The 21,651-nt window shown below is 36.0% G+C and overlaps 1 protein-coding gene across 1 annotated transcript in view; it reads right to left on the reverse strand.

Annotated features, from left to right (window-relative positions):
• LEKR1 (leucine, glutamate and lysine rich 1) overlaps window positions 1–21,651 on the reverse strand; it is a 277,970-nt gene that overhangs the window by 239,650 nt on the left and 16,669 nt on the right. Inside the window, exon 5 of the mRNA XM_060298487.2 lies at window positions 1,478–1,692. Within this exon, the coding sequence (XP_060154470.1) occupies window positions 1,478–1,692 (215 nt within the window). The remainder of the gene's footprint in view (window positions 1–1,477; window positions 1,693–21,651) is intronic.

Raw genomic sequence — 21,651 nt, forward strand, 5'->3', positions numbered from 1 at the left:
AAAGTCACAGACCAATATATTTATTATATTACTTATATTAAAAATGAGTCTATTAAAAAATAGTTTTAAAACTACATGGTATATATAAACATTACATATATTTAAAGGATATATCTATAATAAAGTTTAAGGCAAAATGAAGGATCTAGAAAGATATATACCAAACCATTAAAAGTGTTTTTTTATTTTTTTATCTCCAGTAAGAAGAAAGCAATCAGAAGGATAAAAAAGGACTTTCTTGCCTTTTCTTCTATATATCAATACTTCTTTTATTTCGTATGTTTATGTATTATTTATATAATATAATATATTATTCAAGAAAGTGGGAGTAACACCAAACAAAAGAATCTGACAGGCAAAAACCCTCCAAATTTAAAATTTTAAACTAAATATTTTTAATTTTTCCACTCAAACATTATTAAATACTTTACTATTCAGACTTGAAATTCAAGAAAATATAACAAAATTTTCTTAGCAAAGGACTAAGAATTGGTATTTAATGTAATTATTCAAATTTGTAATAAAATTTAATAGGAGTACTTAATCCTAAGAGATTTAAGAAAGTTTCTACTTTATAAGGACACGATTTCATTATATTCATTAGTTCATAGTTTACTAACACAACTGTCGATATTTTCTTTTGTTTTTTCTTTTTTTTTTTCTGCGGTACGTGGGCCTCTCACTGTTGTGGCCTCTCCCATTGCGGAGCACAGGCTCTGGACGCGCAGGCTCAGCAGCCATGGCTCACGGGCCCAGCCACTCTGTGGCATGTGGGATCTTCCCGGACCCGGGCACGAACCCGTGTCCCCTGCATCGGCAGGCAGACTCTCAACCACTGCACCACCAGGGAAGCCCCAGCTGTCGATATTTTAAATGGAGACATATTCATTCAAAGGAAAAGCCATGAAACAACAGCAAAAACCCTTTCGTAGAAGTGTTTGTATAAGCTCAGTGAGGTGTCTTTAGGCAGACTAACTTGCTGATTAGACTCAACATTAGGAAACCAATCTTTAATTTTATTCCAGTTTCACTGATTTAGAATCATGTGCCAATTTTAATGTTTTGGCCTCCTTTTCATAACATGAAAGCCTTATTCTATAAATCTAAATATTCATGCATGTTTAAAAACAAATGTTAGATATCAAATCTACCAAAATTCACCTGATTTTTGATAGATAAACTTTCCTAATGAAAAAATTAAGATATATATCTGGGGAAAAGTTAAATCAACCCATCACAACTTATAGTTACTGAATCAATTGGTTTCTAATTATTGATAGAAATATACACCTCAAAGGAATGCTCAAATTATATTTAAGAAGTATATTTAGTAATCAGTAATAATAAACAAACTCAAATGTATTAAGGTATAAATTATACTTGATGCAGAGAAATTCTAGAAAAACAAAGTCAAGTCTATACTCTGTACTTTTCTTCCAAACTAAATAAATGACAGAAAAGAATAACATATTCTAACCTTTCCATTTTGGATTCACTGTCAATTTTGTACTGTTCAAAATCTTGGCTAAGAGTCTGTAGTGTTTCTTGAAGGCTCTTTTCACGTTCTACACTTCCTTGATAAAATTTCATCTCTTTTTCCATTGCTTTCACTTTTTCTTCCATAGCCTTAAACTCATGAAGAATTAGATAGCTGACTCCACAGTACTTACAAACTTTTTCTTCTGGAGACATCTAGAAAATAGAACAGACATTTACTGAAATGATAGTTTTTTAATTCTAAAACATAACGTTCAACTGAAGATGTTATTGTAACCATGTTGGTTAAATGAAGTAAATGTATACTGTGCTATGCCATGGAGTAATACTTGCAACACTGCATACATCTGGATAAAATTTTAAAAACTGGCATCATATCGACTGACACAAAATCTTGGAATTAGAATAGGGTTGTTCAGAGTAATAATTTCTCCATGGTATCTCTAAGAAAGATTTACTCTTGAAATATTTTCCATAAAATAAAACTAAAAATGATGAAAACATCTTTACAATTCTTATTTTAAGATGCCTTTTCCACGATGTGGGAATAAATCACTGGCCTTTCACTTCCAACTGCACTGTGATCCTGGAGATGCTTCTTAGCTTCTTCAGATCTCATTTCCCTCATTTATAAAATTATGGCATTGGGCCAAATGAACTCTAAGTTCCTGTTCAGTTTTTTAACATTTTAAGATTTTTATAGGATTTAACATTCTGTCATAAAACCAGATATAGGAGAAACACTTTGAACCTAATCTCTTCTGCCTAAATCAGATAGTACTTTTCCCCTCAGGTAGGTATGATTATACCTATTTTACACTTAAGGAAACGGAGACTACTGAAGTTAGATAACCAGCTGCTAAGTAGAGAAGTCAGCATTAAACCCAAGTCTATTTTAAAATCAGCACTTATGCCTGTAACCATTTGTATCATATTTATCTACCATATGAATGTCAGCTAAATCCTCTTACTTCCTTCAGATAAAATGCTTATATATCTTTGGCCAGATAGGGGCAGTGAAAAATGGAATTTTAGAAAAGTCAAGAGAAAGGTAATTCTTTTTTCTGTCTAAAGTATACAAATATTCTTCAAGTGGCCTCTACTTGTCTCGCTATTCACCGAAGACAGGACAAAGCTTTGTTAAATATTTGCTCCAGGGCACTAAAACTCTTAGATTATACAAGGAATGCTTACTCTTAATGCAACCTCCCTTAGGACTGTAGAAACTGCTCCTATAACTGAGTGATGCCACCATATCTGCCTATCAATGCCATCCACCATCTGTGCCTATCCATGCCATTATGCAAGAGACGGTTGAAACAAACTAATAATCATTTTTGAGAAGGCAGACAGCAGAAGCAAGAAGAAGTACAATCCTGCAACCTGTGGAACAAAAACCACATTCACAGAAAGATACACAAGATGGAAAGGCAGAGGGATATGTACCACATGAAGGAACAAAATAAAACCCCAAAAAACAACTAAATGAAGTGGAGATAGGCAACCTTCCAGAAAAAGAATTCAGAATAATGATAGTGAAAATGATTAAAAAAAAAACCTCAGGAAAAGAGTGGAGGCAAAGATCAAGAATATGCAAGAAATGATTAAGAAAGAGCTAGAAGAATTAAAGAACAAACACCTAGAAGAATTAAAGAACAAACAAACAGAGATAAACAATACAAAACTGAAATGAAAAATACACGAGAAGGAATCAATAGCAGAATAACTGAGGCATAAGCACAGATAAGTGACCTGGAAGACAGAATGGTGGAATTCACTGCTGTGGAACAGAATAAAGAAAAAAGAATGAAAAGAAATAAAGACAGCGTAAGAGATCTCTGGGACAACATTAAACGTAACAACATTTGCATTATAGGGGTCCCAGAAGGAGAAGAGAGAGAGAAAGGACCCAAGAAAATATTTGAAGAGATTATAGTCTAAAACTTCCCTAACATGGGAAAGGAAATAGCCACCCAAGTCCAGTAAGTGCAGAGAGTCCCAGGCAGGATAAACCCAAGGAGAAACATGCTGAGACACACAGTAATCAAACTGACAAAAATTAAACACAAAGAAAAATTATTGAAAGCAACAAGGGAAAAATGACAAATAATATACAAGGGAACTCCCATAAGGTTAACAGCTGATTTCTCAGCAGAAACTCTCCAAGCCAGAAGGGAGTGGCATGATATATTTAAACGGATGAAAGGGAAGAACCTATAACCAACATTATTCTACTCAGCAAGGATCTCATTCAGATTCTACAGAGAAATCAAAAGCTTTACAGACAAGTAAAAGCTAAGAGAATTCAGCACTACCAAACCAGCTCTACAACAAATGATAAAGGATCTTCTCTAAGTGGGAAACACAGAGAAGAAAAGGACCTACAAAAACAAACCCAAACCAATTAACAAAATGGTAATAGGAACATACATATTGATAATTACCTTAAACGTGAATGGATTAAATGCTCCAATCAAAAGACACAGGCTTGCTGAATGGATACAAAAACAAGATCGATATAAATGCTGTCTACAAGAGACCCACTTCAGACCTAGGGACACATACAGACTGAAAGTGAGGGGATGGAAAAAGACATTCCATGCAAATGGAAATCAAAAGAAAGCTGGAGTAGCAATACTCATCAGGTAAAATAGACTTTAAAATAAAGAATGTTATAAGAGACAAGGAAGGACACTACATAATGATCAAGGGATCAATCCAAGAAGAAGATATAACAATTATAAATATATATGCACCCAACACAGGAGCACCTCAATACATAAGGCAACTGCTAACAGCTAAAACAGGGGAAATCAACAGTACCACAATAATAGTGGGGGACTTTAACACCTTACTTACACCAATGGACAGATCATCCAAACAGAAAATTAATAAGGAAACACAAGCTTTAAATGACACAATAGACCAGATAGATTTTATTGATATTTATAGGACATTCCATCCAAAAACAGCAGATTACACTTTTTTCTGAAGTGCACACAGAACATTCTCCAGGATAGATCACACCTTGGTCACAAATCAAGCCTCAGTAAATTTAAGAAAATGGAAATCATACCAAGCATCTTTTGTGACCACAATGCTATGAGATTAGAAATCAATTACAGGGAAAAAAAACATTAAAAAACACAGACACATGAAGGCTAAACAATATGTTACTAAATAACCAAGAGATGACTGAAGAAATCCAAGAGGAAATCAAAAAATACCTAGAGACAAATGACAATGAAAACACAACGATCCAAAACCTATGGGATGCAGCAAAAGCAGTTTTAAGAGGGAAGTTGATAGCAATACAAGCCTACCTCAAGGAACAAGAAAAATCTCAAAAAAACAATCTAACCTTACACCTAAAGGAACTAGAGGAAGAAGAACAAACAAAACCCAAAGTTAGTAGAAGGAAAGAAATCATAAAGATCAGAGCAGAAATAAATGAAATAGAAACAAAGAAAACAAGAGCAAAGATCAATAAAACTAAAAGCTGGTTCTTTGAGAAGATACACAAAATTGATAAACCTTTAGCCAGACTCATCAAGAAAAAGAGGGAGAAGACTCAAATCAATAAAACTAGGAAAGAAAAAGAAGTTACAATGGACACCGCAGAAATACAAAGCATCATAAGAGACTACTACAAGCATGTCTATGCCAATAAAATGTATAACCTGGAAGAAATGGACAAATTCTTAGGAAGGTATAACCTTCCAAGACAGAACCAGGAAGAAACATAAAATATGAACACACCAATCATAAGTAATGAAATTGAAACTGTGATTAAAAATCTTCCAACAAACAAAGTCCAGGACCTGATGGCTTCACAGGTGAATTCTATCAAACATTTAGAGAAAATCTAAGACTCATTCTTCTCAAACTCTTCCTAAAAATTGCAGAGGAAGAAACACTCCCAAACTCATTCTTTGAGGCCACCATCACCCTGATACCAAAACCAGAAAAAGATACTACAAAAAAAGAAAATTACAGACCAACATCACTGATGAATACAGATGCAAACATCCTCAACAGAATACTAGCAAACAGAATCCAACAACACATTAAAAGGATGATACACCATGATGAAGTGGGATGTATCCCAGGGATGCAAGGATTCTTCAATATACGCAAATCAATCAATGTGATATACCAAATTAACAAACAGAAGAAGAAAAACCATATGATCATCTCAATAGATGCAGAAAAAGCTTTTGACAAAATTCAACACTCATTTATGATAAAAACTCTCCAGAAAGTAGGCATAGAGGGAACCTACCTCAACATAATAAAGGCCATATATGACAAACCCACAGCAAACATCACTCTCAATGGTGGAAAAACTGAAAGCATTTCCTCTAAAATCGGGAACAAGACAAGGAGGTCCACTCTTGCCACTATTATTCAACATAGTTTTGGAAGTCCTAGCCACAGCAGAGAAGAAAAAGAAATAAAAGGAATACAAATTGGAAAATTGGAAAAGAAGAAGTAAAACTGTCACTGTTTGCAGATGACATGATACTATACATAGAAAATCCTGAAGATGCCACAGAAAACTACTAGAGCTGATCAACGAATTTGGTAAAGTAGCAGGATACAAAATTAATGCACAGAAATCTCTTGCATTCCTATACACTAATGATGAAAAATCTGAAAGAGAAATTAAGGAAACACTCCCATTTACCACTGCAACAAAAAGAATAAAAAACCTAGGAATAAACCTACCTAGGGAGACAGAAGACCTGTATGCAGAAAACTATAAGATACTGATGAAAGAAATTAAAGATGATACAAACAGATGGAGAGATATACCATGTTCTTGTATTGGAAGAACGAATATTGTCAAAATGACTATACTACCCAAAGCAATCTACAGATTCAATGCGATCCCTATCAAATTACCAATGGCATTTTTTTACAGAACTAGAACAAAAAATCTTAAAATTTGTATGGAGACACAGAAGACCCTGAATAGCCAAAGCAGCCTTGATGGAAAAACACAGAGCTGGAGGAATCATGCTCCCGGACTTCAAACTATACTACAAAGCTACAGTAATCAAGACAGTATGGTAATGGCACAAAAACAGAAATATAGATCAATGGAACAGGATAGAAAGCTCAGAGATAAACCCACGCACCTACAGTCACCTAATCTATGACAAAGGAGGCAAAGATATACAATGGAGAAAAGACAGTCTCTTCAGTAAGTGGTGCTGGGAAAACTGGACAGCTACATGTAAAGGAATGAAATTAGAACACTCCCTAACACCATACACAAAAATAAACTCAAAATGGATTAGAGACCAAAATGTAAGATGGGACACTATAAAACTCTTAGAGGAAAACATAGGAAGAACACTCTTCGACATAAATCACAGCAAGATCTTTTTTGATTCAGCTCCTACAGTAATGGAAATAAAAACAAAAATAAACAAATGGGACCTAATGAAACTTCAAAGCTTTTGCAAAGCAAAGGAAACTACAAACAAGACGAAAAGATAACCCTCAGAATGGGAGAAAATATTTGCAAATGAATCAATGGACAAAGGATTAACCTCCAAAATATATAAACTGCTCACGTAGCTCAATATTAAGAAAACAAACAATGCAATCCAAAAATGAGCAGAAGACCTAAATGGACATTTCTCCAAAGAAGTTATACAGACTGCCAAGAAACACATGAAAGGATGCTCAACATCACTAATCATTAGAGAAATGCAAATCAAAACTACAATGAGGTATCACCTCACACTGGTTAGAATGGGGATCATTGGAAAATCTACAAACAACAAATGTTGGAGAGGGTGTGGAGAAAAGGGAACCCTCTTGCACTGTTGGTGGGAATGTAAATTGATACAGCCACTATGGAGAACAGTATGGAGGTTCCTTAAAAAACTAAAAATAGAACTACCATATGACCCAGCAATCCCACTACTGGGCATATACCCAGAGAAAACCATAATTCAAAAAGACACATGCACCCCAATGTTCATTGCAGCACTATTTACAATAGCCAGGTCATGGAAACAATCTAAGTGCCCATTGACAGACAAATGGATAAAGAAGATGTGGTACATATATACAATGGAATATTACTCAGCCATAAAAAGGAATGGAATTGGGTCATTTGTAGAGACGTGGATGGATCTGGAGACTGTCATACAGAGTAAGTCAGCAAGAGAAAAACAAATATAATATATTAACGCATAAATGTGGAACCTAGAAAAATGGTACAGATGAACCGGTTTGCAGGGCAGAAATAGAGACACAGATGTAGAGAACAAACGTATGGACACCAAGTGGGGAAAGTGGTAGGGGGGGTGGTAGGATGAATTGGGAGATTGGGATTGACATATGTATAAAATGGTTAACTAATAAGAACATTCTCTATAAAAAAATAAAATAAAATTCAAAAAAAATTTTTTATACATTAACGTTTTTCTCATTTAAACTTAAATAATAAAAAATTCAAATTAAAAACCATGATATAATACTATGGGATACAGATGAATGACTACATCAATCACCTAACTGCCACTGACACCAAATTTACAGATTTATAAAAGAAGTTTGAAAGAAATCATAAATATAACCTGGTTCAAGCTCTGGATGGGTTCATTGAGACTATTCCAAGCTAGATAAGTTGTTATCCAGGCTCTATTTCAGCATCCCAAGTGATGGGAAACTACTTTGTAAAGCAGCCTGTTCCATCCTCTGATGGTTTTGTCTATGAGGAAATTCTTTCTCTTGCTGACCCCAAATCTTCCTCCCTGCAGCATCCACAGGTCCTAAACCACCTGGCAACCATGAGGAATAACCCAGGCCTTATTCTAATATTTAAAGACAGCTATTAGGAACACTCTGTATCTTCTAATTCTCCAGGTCAACGCTTCCAATTCCTTCAGCTGTTTCCCATATGACATGGTTTTGAATTTCTTCCTCATTCTAGATAATTTTCTCTGAACTTGTTCCAGTGTTCTCTATCTGTTTCAAGGTATGGTGCCCAGAATTGAATACTTCAGCTGGTCTCACTAAAGCAGAATAAGAGAGGATTCAAACTTCCCTCATTATAATCTCTCATTAATAATACCATTAGTAACATCATCTTACTCAACCTTAGATCACAATGGTCTTTTGTATTTTTGGCAATTATATGTTGCTATTATATACTATAACTGGCTTTTATGTTAAATAAAGCCCCTATTTAAAAACACACTGCACTTGGGCTTCCCTGGTGGCGCAGTGGTTGAGAGTCTGCCTGCCAATGCAGGGGACACAGGTTCGTGCCCCAGTCCGGGAAGATCCCACGTGCCGCGGAGCGGATAGGCCCGTGAGCCATGGTGGCTGAGCCTGCACGTCTGTAGCCTGTGCTCCGCAACAGGAGTGGACACGGCAGTGAGAGGCCCGCTTACCGCAGGAAAAAATAAAACAAAAAACCACACTGCACTGTAAAACCATGTCTCATTATACTGAATATACCAATCCATTCCTTCCCACTTATTTCCCCTTTTGTAGAGAATCCACCTTCCACAGTCCTGGTTGCTCTGTGTGGTTACATGACTAAAACCCCCTCCACCCATCCACCCTACCATGGCTGAGTGGTGGATGAGGGTTGGACATAAGACCTAGAAGAACCAAGCCCTGAGCTGGGATGAGCCAGCTAGGCCTGTAAGTGTTGAAGACCAGGCAATTTGGACACCTTTAGGGTGGCCATAATAAAGAAGGGTCACGTGCGATGTACAGAGTAAGCCACATTATTGGGATGAGAGAGAAAAATGAGCAGACACATAGAGAGAAGATGAGAAAAAGACATTGTGGATCCAGAGTAAGAGAGGAAAATATGGAACCAGTCAGTGTCTCATACCCAGTGAACTTCCAATTCCTTACTTCAGTCCCTGATGAGACCTAGTTGCCCTACTTGCCCTTCAGGATCCATGCCCAATCTTCCTCCACTATTCTCCTTTTCCCCTAAAGCTACCTATCCCTTACAACCAATAACCCTCATTCTATTATGTGAGCATTTGGCTTTTCAGATGCAAGGGCACAACAAGAAATATAACTGCAAATATAAATAAATAAAATATATTTTTTATGTATATATACACATACATATGTATGTTTTTTGTTTGTTTGTTTGTTTTGGGGTTTTTTTGAGGTACGCAGGCCTCTCACTGTTGTGGCCTCTCCCGTTGTGGAGCACAGGCTCTGGACATGCAGCCTCAGCGGCCATGGCTCACGGGCCTAGCTGCTCCACGACATGTGGGATCTTCCCAGACCAGGGCACGAACCCATGTCCCCTGCATCGGCAGGCAGACTCTCAACCACTGCACCACCAAGGAAGCCCCATATGTACGTTTTAAACTCAGACTTTAGTGACTTCAGTACCCAGAAAATTCTAAGCTTTGTATCTTCTGCAAAATTGATCCTTGCAAGTTGTTTTATTCATCTAATTTATTGATAAAAAATGTTAAATATGACAAAGTTGAGGCTATGGCATGTCATATCTGCTTGGTTGATACTAATCCACTACTCTGCACATTACAGATACAGCGCTTCAGCTGGTTATTAAACTACACAATTATTTGTGTAACCAGTTTGTATTTATTCATACTGTCTTTAGGAATATTAAGACAAACTTTGTCAAATGCCTTCATAAAGTCCATATGTTCTATGTCAACTACAGTTCCTGGATCTAGTGACTTTACACAAAATGGCATGGCAAGGTCTACGTGCTGGTTCTCTTCAAGAACATAAAATTGGCTCAAGGGTTAGTATTTGCTCTAATATCTCCTCACAAATCACCTTTTTTTCTTTTTATAAATATATTTATTTTATTTACTTATTTTTGGTTGTGTTGGGTCTTCATTGCTGTGCACAGGCTTTCTCTAATTGTGGCGAGTGGGGGCTACTCTTCGTTGCGGTGCGTGGGCTTCTCATTGTGGTGGCTTCTCTTGTTATGGAGCACGGGCTCTAGGCACGCAGGCTTCAGTAGCTGCAGCACACAGGCTCCGTAGTTGTGGCTCGCAGGCTCCAGAGCACAGGCTCAGTAGTTGTGGCACATGGGCTTAGTTGCTCTATGGCATGTGGGATCTTCCTGGACCAGGGCTCGAACCTGTGTCCCCTGCATTGGCAGGTGGCTTCTCAACCACTGAACCACCAGGGAAGCCCACAAATCACCCTTTAATATTATATTCTAGAATCCTGTCTGGGAGTTCACTGGTTGTAATTTATGGTCATTCTATACATGGAATGGTATTTGTACACTATCCTCTTACTCTCTACGCATTCTCAAAGATCATCAAGAGTGGCTTTGCAATCCCACTGAAAGGTACTATCAGTCCCCAGGAATATAATTCATCCAGGTCAAGAGACCTGAACTAATGCAGAGAATAAGGGTATTTTCTTACAATCCCTTTGCCCATCATGAGTTTTGGTTCCTTCTCATCAATTTGAAAATTACATTCTTACTCTAAGGAAATTTCATCCTTAACCTATTAATCACAGTTCTTTCCCTGCTCCTGGGAAAGTGCCATATCCTTATTTTAAATAAAACTCTTGCTGGATGGAGCTTATGTGCAGGCTGATGTACAAAATACAAACAGTATAAACTTCACAATTGTGAAAGCTATCAAAATGTTATTACACCATAGCAATCATGGTGGGGAAAGCTGAAAATAAGTGAAATATACATTTTGTAGAACAGGTCTTCTAAAAGTTCAGGAAAGGAAGCCAAAACATGATACTCATTATGATCTAGGAAACAAGACAAATTATAAAGTAATAGGTCCATAGGAGTAGACTCTATACTTCACTTAGTACAACCTGAATCACTGTGTAAAACAAATATATTGAACAAAAGTTTTCAATGCTATTAAATTGTAAATAGTTTTCTGTAAGTAAAACTGCAACAGGAAAATATAATAACGCTTTCAAATTCTTTGTATCTACATAGGCTAATTACTTAGGACGTTTCTGTGAAACTTGAGAAGATATGAAATACTAAAATTATGTTCCCAGATGAGGTAAGTAAAACTTAGATGTTTTTTGTGAAATATAATGTGTGCTTCATTCTTATAACTAGGTGGTATATCATCTCGTTGTGTAAGTAAAATAAGAACATGCTGTCATTCTTGAGAAAAGAGCTATCATTAGCAGGATGCTTTTGCTTTTTACAAGATGCACTTTGGAGGAGGCATCAACAAATGCAGTATTTTAAACAAATGCAGAGCCATTTGAAAATAAATTGTAAAATAAACTTCTCAAATGTAGTATCTATACTTTTAAAATTATAGTTATTTAAATATAAAAATGATGCAAAATTTTTAAAAGGTTAAATTAGGCTTCAGATCCTTTTCAAAACTCCTGTCTGTGCTTCAACTGGAAAAAGCACTCAGTAACCTCCTGCTGTGCAAGCGAAGCATTCTCTGATCCAAAAATTGTTCTTCCTTCCTTTCCCCACCCATCCCATGCTTTTTGTGCTTGCGTAAGGAGGAAAGAAACAGAGAAGCTATTCCACTGCTGTAAAAATGACAGCAGTATAAAATGTTGACCTTTCGAAGAAGTTTTACATTTAAAAAAAAATGCCTTTACTCAAAACAATGAGTGTCTACCTAGTGTATTTCATTCAGATTGGGAGAAACATTTTGAGGCAGGACAGTGGACCTTCTGAGTCATTAGCAACACAGACCACCTGACCATTTCATAAGGCCATCAAGACCCTTCCTTTCAATAAGTCAACTGGCTGCACCACCAATTTAAAAATCAATTTGGTAAAGACCATCTACCCAAAACCCCTAAACCTACATTCCCAGCAATATGGGTTTTTTTAGATACAGACAGTATTCTTCTCAAATTTATATGAAAAGGCAAAGGAACTAAAAAAGCTACAACTGTCTTGAAAAAGGATAAAATGGGATAAGCATTTTACCTGATTTCAAGCCATACTATTATATACTAATAAACACTGTGTAGTATTTGTCAAAGGATAGATGCATAGATCAATGGAATAGAATAGAGAACCCAGAAATAGATCTGCATAAATATGCCAAACTGATTTTTGGCAGAGGTGTAAAAGAGCAATTCAGTAAAGGAAAAATAGCCTTCTCAGCAAATGGTCCTGGAACAATTAGATATCCATAGGTTTAAAAAAAAATTAAAAAAGGACCTCAACCTAAACCTCACACCCCATACAAAAATTAACTTACAGTGGGTCATGGACTAAAATGTAAAACATAAAAATTTGATTTCAGAAGAAAAAAGCTTAGGAGGAAATCCTCAGGATCTAAACTAGGGAAATAGTTTTTACACTTGATACCAAAAGCATGAACCATAAAAGGACAAATTGATAACCTGAATTCCACCAAAATTTAAAACTTTTGCCCTGTAAAGAGAATGAAATGACAAGCTACAGACTGGGAAAAAATATTTGCAAGCCACATATCTGACAAAGGACTAGTATCTAGATTATATAAAGAATTCTCAAAACTCAACAGTTTAAAAAACATCCAATCAGAAAATGGTCAAAAGACATGAAGAGACATCTCACCTAAAAATATACACAGATGATGGGACTTCCCTGGTGACACAGTGGTTAAGAATCCACCTGCCAATGCAGGGGACATGGGTTCAATCCCTGGTCTGGGAAGATCCCACATGCTACGGAGCAACTAAGCCCATGCACCACAACTACTGAGCTTGCGCTCTAGAGCCCGCGAGCCACAAATACTGAGCTCATGCGCCACAACTACTGAAGCCCGTGTGCCTAGAGCCCAGACTCCACAACAAAAGAAGATACTGCAGTGAGAAGTCCATGCATGGCAACTAGAGAAAAGCCCGCGCGCAGCAACGAAACCCCAATGCAGACCAAAAAAAAAAATTTTTTTTAATTAAAAATTTAAAAAAAGGACTTCCCTGGTGGTTGGGAATCTGCCTGCCAATGCAGGGGACACGGGTTCAGGCCCTGGTCTGGGAAGACCCCACATGCCGTGGAGCAACTAAGACCGTGTGCCACAACGGTCTCTAGAGCCCACGTGCCACAACTATTGAAGCCCGCGTGCCTAGAGCCCGTGCTCTGCAACAAGAGAAGCTCACCACAATAAGAAGTCCACGCACCACAACGAAGAGTAGCCCCCGCTCAATGCAACTAGAGAAAAGCCCGCGCACTGTAACAAAGACCAACACAGCCAAAAATAAAATTAAAAAGAATTTTAAAAAATAATAAAAAAATAAATAAAAATTTAAAAAATTAAAATTAAACAAAAAGATACACAGATGCCAAATAACCACATGAAAAGATATTCAATATCATTAGCCATTAGGAAAATGCAAATTAAAACTTTAATGAGCTATCACTTCACACCTATCAGAAAGGTTATAATAAAAACTAATGACAGTGGTACAATATATTTAAAGTTATAAAAGGGAAAAACCTACAATGAAGAATACTCTACCCAGCAAGACACTCATTCAGATTTGATGGAGAGATCAAAAGCTTTACAGACAAGCAAAAGCTAAAAGAGTTCAGCACTACCAAACCAGCTTTACAAGAAATGTTAACAGGATTTCCATAAGCAAAAAAAAAAAGGCCACAACTAGAAACATGAAAATTACAACAGGAAAAAAACTCAGGTAAACTCAGTAAATATAGAAAATCAACCAGGCACAAAGCTAGTAGGAAGGTTAAAAGACAAAAGTAATAAAATCATCTATACCCACAATAAGCAGTTAAGGGATACACAAAACAATCAGATGTAAAATACTATGTCAAAAAGAATAATCGGGCTTCCCTGGTGGCGCAGTGGTTGAGAGTCCGCCTGCCGATGCAGGGGACATGGGTTCGTGCCCCGGTCCGGGAAAATCCCACATGCCACGGAGCGGCTGGGCCTGTGAGCCATGGCTACTGAGCCTGCACATCCGGAGCCTGTGCTCCGCAACGGGAGAGGCCACAACAGTGAGAGGCCCGTGTACCGCAAAAAAAAAAAAAAAGAATAATCATGAGGGGAGGAGAGTACAAATGCAAGGTTGTTAAAATACATTTGAAATTAAGAGATCAACAACTTAAAACAATCAAATATATATATATTGCTATATATAAATCTCATGATAACCACAAACCAAAAATCTATAATAGATACACACACAAAAAAGAAAAAGGAATCCAAACATAGCACTAAAGACAGTCATCAAATCACAAGAAGAACAAAAGAAGAAGAAAGGAACAAAAAAGACCTTAAAAAAATTAACAAAATGGCAATAAGAACATACATATCAATATTACTTTAAGTGTAAATAGACTAAATGCTCCAATCAAAAGACATGGAGTGGCTGAATGGAAACAAAAACAAGACCCGTATATATGCTGCCTACAAGAGATTCACTTCAGATCTAAAGACACACACAGACAGAAAATGAAGGGATGGAAAAAGGTATTCATTGCAAATGGAAATCAAAAGAAAGCCAGGGTAGAAATACTTGCATCAAATAGACTTTAAAACAAAGAATGTTACAAGAGGCAAAGAAGGACATTACATAATGATCAAGGGCTTAATCCAAGAAGATGCAACAATCGCAAATATATAAGCACTTAACACAGGAGCATCTAAATACATAAAGCAAATACTAACAGATATAAGGGAGAAGTTGACAGCAATACAATAATAGTAGGGGACTTTAACACCCCATTTACATCAATGGACAGATCATCCAAACAGAAAATTAATAAGGAAACACTGGCCTTAATGACACACTAGACCAGGTGAACTTAATAGATACACATAGAACATTCCATCAAAAAGCAGCAGAATACACATTCTTTTCAAATGCATGTGGAAAATTCTCCAGGATAGTTCATGTACAAGGCCACAAAACAAGCCTTGGTAAATTTAAGAAAACTGAAATCATATCAAGCATCTTTTCCAACCACAATGCTATGAGACTAGAAATAAACTACAAGAAAAATAAACTGTAAAAAACACAAACATGTGGAGGCTAAACAATATGCTACTAAACAAGCAATCGTTCACTGAAGAAATCAAAGAAGAAATTTTAAAATACATGGAGACAAAAGAAAATGAAAACACAACAATCCAAAATCTACAGGATACAGTAAAAAGGCAGTTCTAAGAGGGAAGTTTATAGCAATACAAGTTTACCTCAGGAAACAAGAAAAATCTCAAATAAACAATCTAACATTACACCTAAGGAAACTAGAAAAAGAAAAACAAACAAAACCCAAAGTTAGTGGAAGGAAAGAAATCATAAAGAACAGAGCAGAAACAAATTAAATAGAGACTTTAAAAAACAATAGAAAAGATCAATAAAACTAAGAGCTGGTTATTTGACAAGATAAACAAAATTGATAAACCTTCAGCCAGACTCACCAAGAAAAAAAGAGAAAGGACCCAAATCAATAAAATCAGAAATGAAAAAGGAGAAGTTACAACAGACACCATAGAAATACAAAGGATCATCAGAGACTACTAAGAACAACTGTATGCCAATACAATGGACAACCTAGAAGAAATGGACAAATTCCTAGAAATGTACAATCTCCAAAGAATGAACCAGGAAAAAATAAAAAATATGAACAGATCAACTACCAGTAATGAGACTGAATCAGTTTTTTAAAACTCTCAAAAAACAAAAGTCCAGGGCTTCCCTGGTGGCGCAGTGGTTGAGAGTCTGCCTGCCGATGCAGGGGACACGGGTTCGTGCCCCGATCTGGGAAGATCCCACATGCTGCGGAGCGGCTGGGCCCGTGAGCCATGGCTGCTGAGCCTGAGCGTCTGGAGCCTGTGCTCCACAATGGGAGAGGCCACAACAGTGAGAGGCCCACGTACCGCAAAAAAAAAAAAAAAAAAAAAAAAAAAAAGTCCAGGACCAGATAGCTTCACAGGTGAATTCTACCAAATATTTAGAGAAGAGTTAACACCTATCCTTCTCAAACTATTCCAAAAAATTGCAGAGGAACGAATGCTTCCAAATTCATTCTATGAGCCCAGCATAACCCTGATACTAAACCAAGACAAATATCACAAACCAAAAAAGAAACTACAGGCTAATATCATTAATGAACATAGATGCAAAAATGCTCAACCAAATATTAGCAAACTGAATCAAACAATACATTAAAAGGATCATATACCATAATCAAGTGGGATTTATCCCAGGGTTGCAAGGATTTTTCAATATCTGCAAATCAATCAATGTAATACACCACATTAACAAACTGAAGAATAAGAACCATATGATCATTTCAATAGATGCAGAAAAAGCTTTTGACAAAATCCAACACCGATTTATGGTAAAAACTCTCCAGAAAGTGGGCATAGAGGGAACATACCTCAACATAATAAAGGCCATATAAGACAAACCTACAGCTAACATCGTACTCAATGTGAAAAGCGGAAAGCATTTCCTCTAAGATCAGGAACAAGACAAAGATGCTCACTCTCACCATTTTTGTTCAACATAGTATTGGAAGTCTTAGCCACAGCTATTAGATAAGAAAAAGAAATAAAAAGAATTCTAACTGGAATGGAGGAAGTAAAACTGTCATGGCTTGCAGATGACACAATACTATAGATAGAAAATCCTAAGGATGCCACCAAAAAATTACTAGAGGTCATCAATGAATCTGGTAAAGTTGCAGGATACAAAATGAATGTGCAGAAATCTGTTGCATTTCTATACACTAACAATAAACTATCAGAAAGAGAAATTAAGAAAACAGTCACATCAAAAAGAATAAAATACCTAAGAATAAACCTACCCAAAGAGGTAAGGAAAACTATACAACACTTATAAAAGAAACTGACAATGACACAAACAGATGGAAAGATATACTGTGTTCATGGACTGGAAGAACTAATATTGTTAAAATGACCATACTACCAAAGGCAATCTGAAGATTCAATGTAATCCCTATTAAAATACTAATGGCATTTTTCACAGAACTAGAACAAATAATTTTAAAATTTGTATGGAAATACAAAAGACCCCCAATAGCCAGAACAATGTTGAGAAAGAACAGAGCTGGAAGTATCATGTTCCCTGACTTCAGACTATAATACAAAGCTACAGTAATCAAAACAGTATGATGCTGGCATAAAAACAGAAAAAATAGACACACAGATCATTGGAGCAGAACAGAGAGCCAGAAATAAACTAACACACCTATGGTCAATTAATCTACAACAAAGGAGACAACAATATATAATGGAGAAAAGATAGTCTCTTCAATAAGTTGTGCTGGGAAAACTGGACAGCTACATGTGAAAGAATGAAACTAGAACATTTTCTAACATCATATACAAAAATAAACTCAAACTGGATTAAAGACCTAAATGTAAGACCAGAAATCATAAAACTCCTAGAAGAAAACAGGTGGAACTCTCTTTGACATAAATTACAACAATATTTTTTTGACCTTTCTCCTGAAGCAAAGGAAATAAAAGCAAAAATAAGCAAATGGGACATAATCAAACCTTTTGCACAGCAAAGGAAACCTTTGAAAAAACAAAAAGACAATCTACTGAATGGGAAAAATATTTGCAAATGATAATACTGATAAGGGGTTAATAATCAAAATATAAACAGCTCACACAACTCAATATCAAAAAAACCCCAAATAACTCAATTCAAAAATGGACATAAGACATGAATAAACCTTTTCCCATGGACAACAGGCACATGAAAAGATGCTCAACATTGTTAACCATTAAAGAAATGCAAATGAAAACCACAAGGAGATATCATCTCACACCTGTCAGAATGGCTGTCATCATAAAGAACTCAAAAAATGTGGGCGAGGATGCAGAGAGGAAAAAACCCTCATACACTGTTGGTGGGAATGTAAATTGGTGCAGCCACTGTGGCAAACAGTATGGAAGTTTCTCAAAAAAAACTAAAAATACAACTACCATATGATCTAGCAATTCCACTCCTGGGTGCATATCCCAAAAAAATGAAAACACTAATTCAAAAAGATACATGCACCCCAATGTTCATAGCAGCATTACTTACAATAGCCACAAGATATGGAAACAACTTAAGTGTCCATCAACAGATGAATGGATAAAGAAGATGTGAATGGAATACTACTCAGCCTTTTTAAAAAGAATGAAATTTTGCCATCTGCAACGGACATGGATGGACTTGGCAGGTATTATGCTAAGTGAAATAAGTCAGACAAAGACAAATATTGTATGATATCACTTATATGAGGAATCTAAAAAATACAACAAACTAGTGAATGTACCAAAAAGGAAAAATAATCACAGATAAAGAGAACAATCCAGTGGTTACCAGTGGGTAGAGGGAAAGGAAGACAGGCAAGATAGCGGTAGGGGATTAAGAGGTACAAACTACTATGTATAAAATAAATAAGCCACAAGGATATATTATACAGCACAGGGAATATAGCCAATATTTTACAGTAACTGTAAATGGAGTATAACCTCTAAAAATTGTGAATCTGTTGTACACCTGAAATTATATGATTTTGTACATTGACTATACCTCAATAAAAAAATTTTTTTAAACTAATGACAACATCAATGCTAAAGATGTAGAGAAACTGGATCACTCATACACTGCTGGTGAGGATGTAAAATGTTATAGCCCTCTGGAAAAGTTTGGCACTGTTTTGTAATTGTACTTGGGCATTTATCACAGGAAAATAAAAACATATGTTCACATAAAAACCTATACACGAATATTTATAGCAGCTTTATGCATAATAGCCAAAAACTGGAAAAATTCAGATGTTCTTCAACAGGTTAAACAAATTGTACTACATTCATACCATGGAATGCTACTCAGCAATAAAAAGGAATAAACTACAGATAAACACAACAAAAATATGTATAAAACTCCAGAGAATTACAGCTGAGAGAAAAAAGTAATCTCAAAGACTACATATTGCATGATTCCATTTTTATAACATTCTTGAAATGACAAAATTATTGGAGACCAGATCAATGGTTCCCAAGGGTCATGAATTGGAAGAGGGAGAGTGGAGGTGTGTAAAAGGGGAGGCTGAGGTGAATGCAGCTATAAAAGGGTAACATGAGGAATCTTTGTTGTGACAGAATCCTTAACTGTGTAAATGTTGATATCCTGGTTGTGATATTATAGTATAGTTTTGCCAGGTGTTACCACTGGAGGAAGCTGGGGAAAGGGTACATGAGATCTCTTGGTATCATTTCTCACAACTGCTTGTGAGTCTACAATGATCTCAAAATAAAAAGTTTGATTTAAAAATAATAGAATACTGTAGGAGATTTAACACCCCACTTTTCATCAAAGGATAGATCATCCAGAGAATCAACAAGGAAACACAGGCCTTAAATGATACATTAGACCAGATGGCCTTAATTGATATTTATACAGCATTCTATCCAAAAGCAGCCAGAATACACATTCTTCTCAAGTGCACACAGAACGTTCTCCAAGACTGACCACATGCTGGGCCACAAAGCAGGCCTTGGTAAATTTAAGAAAATTGAAATCATATCAAGCACCTTTTCCAACCACAACACTATGAGATTAGGAATAAACTACAAGAAAAAAACAAAGTAAAAAACACAAACACGTGGAGGCTAAACAATATGCTACTAAACAACCAATGGATCACTGAAGAAATCAAAGAGGATATTAAAAAATATCTAGAGACAAATGAAAATGAAGGCACAACGATCCAAAACCTATGGGATACAGCAAAAGCAGTTCTAAGAGGGAAGTTTATAGCAATAAAATCTTACCTCAGGAAACAAGAAAAATCTCAAATAAATGACCTAACCTTACACCTGAAGCAATGAGAGAAAGAAGAAGAAACAAAACCTAAAGTTATAGAAGTAAAGAAATCATAAAGATCAGAGGAGAAATAAATGAAATAGAGACAAAGAAAACAACAACAAAGATCAATGAAACTAAAAGATGGTTCTTTGAAAGATAAACAAAATGATAAACCTTTAGCAAGACTCATCAAGAAAAAAAAGGGAGAGGACTCAAATCAGTAAAATTAGAAATGAAAAAGGAAAAATTACAACCGACACCACAGAAATAAAAAGTATCATAAAAAACTACAAGCAACTGTATGCAAATAAAATGGACAACCTGGAAGAAATGGACAAATTCTTAGAAAGGTACAAGCTCCCAAGACTGAACCAGGAAGAAACAGAAAATATGAAGAGACCAATCACAAGTAATGAAATTGAAACTGTGATTAAAAAACTCCCAACAAACAAAAGTCCAGGACCTGATGGCTTCACAGGTAAATTTTATCAAATATTTAGAGAACGGCTAACAACTAGCCTTCTGAAACTGTTCCAAAAAATTGTAGAGGAAGGAACACTCCCATACTCATTCTATGAGGCCACCATCACCCGAATTACAAAACCAGACAAAGATACCACAAAAAAAGAAATTACAGGCCAATATCACTGATGAACATAGATGCAAAAATCCTCAACAAAATACTAGCAATCTGAAACCAACAATACATTAAAAAGATCATACACCATGATCAAGTGGGATTTATCCCAGGGATGGAAGGATTTTTCAATATCTGCAAATCAATCAGTGTGATACACCACTGTAACAAATTGAAGAATAAAAACCATATGATCATCTCAACTGATGCAGAAAAGGCTTCTGACAAGATTCAACACCCAGTTATGATAAAAACTCTCCAGAAAGTGGGCATAAAGGGAACATACCTTAACATAATAAAGGCCATATATGACAAACCTACAGCTAACATCATAGTCAACAGTGAAAATCTGAAAACATTTCCTCTAAGATCAGGAACAAGACAAGGATGTCACTCTTGTCACTATTATTCAACAGTTTTGGAAGTCCTAGCCATGGCAAACAGAGAAGAAAAAGAAATAAAAGGAATCCAAATTGGAAGAGAAGTTAAACTGTCACTATTTGCAGATGACATGATATTATACATAGAAAATCCTAAAGATGCTCCCAGAAAACTATTATAGCTCATCAATGAATCTGGTAAAGTTGCAGGTTACAAAATTAAGACACATAGCTCCCGGGAAGATGGTGGAAGAGTAAGACGCAGAGATCATCTTCCTCCCCACAGATACGCCAGAAATACATCTACACGTGGAACAACTCCTACAGAACACCTACTGA

The sequence above is a fragment of the Globicephala melas genome, chromosome 4 (assembly GCF_963455315.2).
Source record: "Globicephala melas chromosome 4, mGloMel1.2, whole genome shotgun sequence".
In the NCBI taxonomy this organism is placed as follows: domain Eukaryota; kingdom Metazoa; phylum Chordata; class Mammalia; order Artiodactyla; family Delphinidae; genus Globicephala; species Globicephala melas.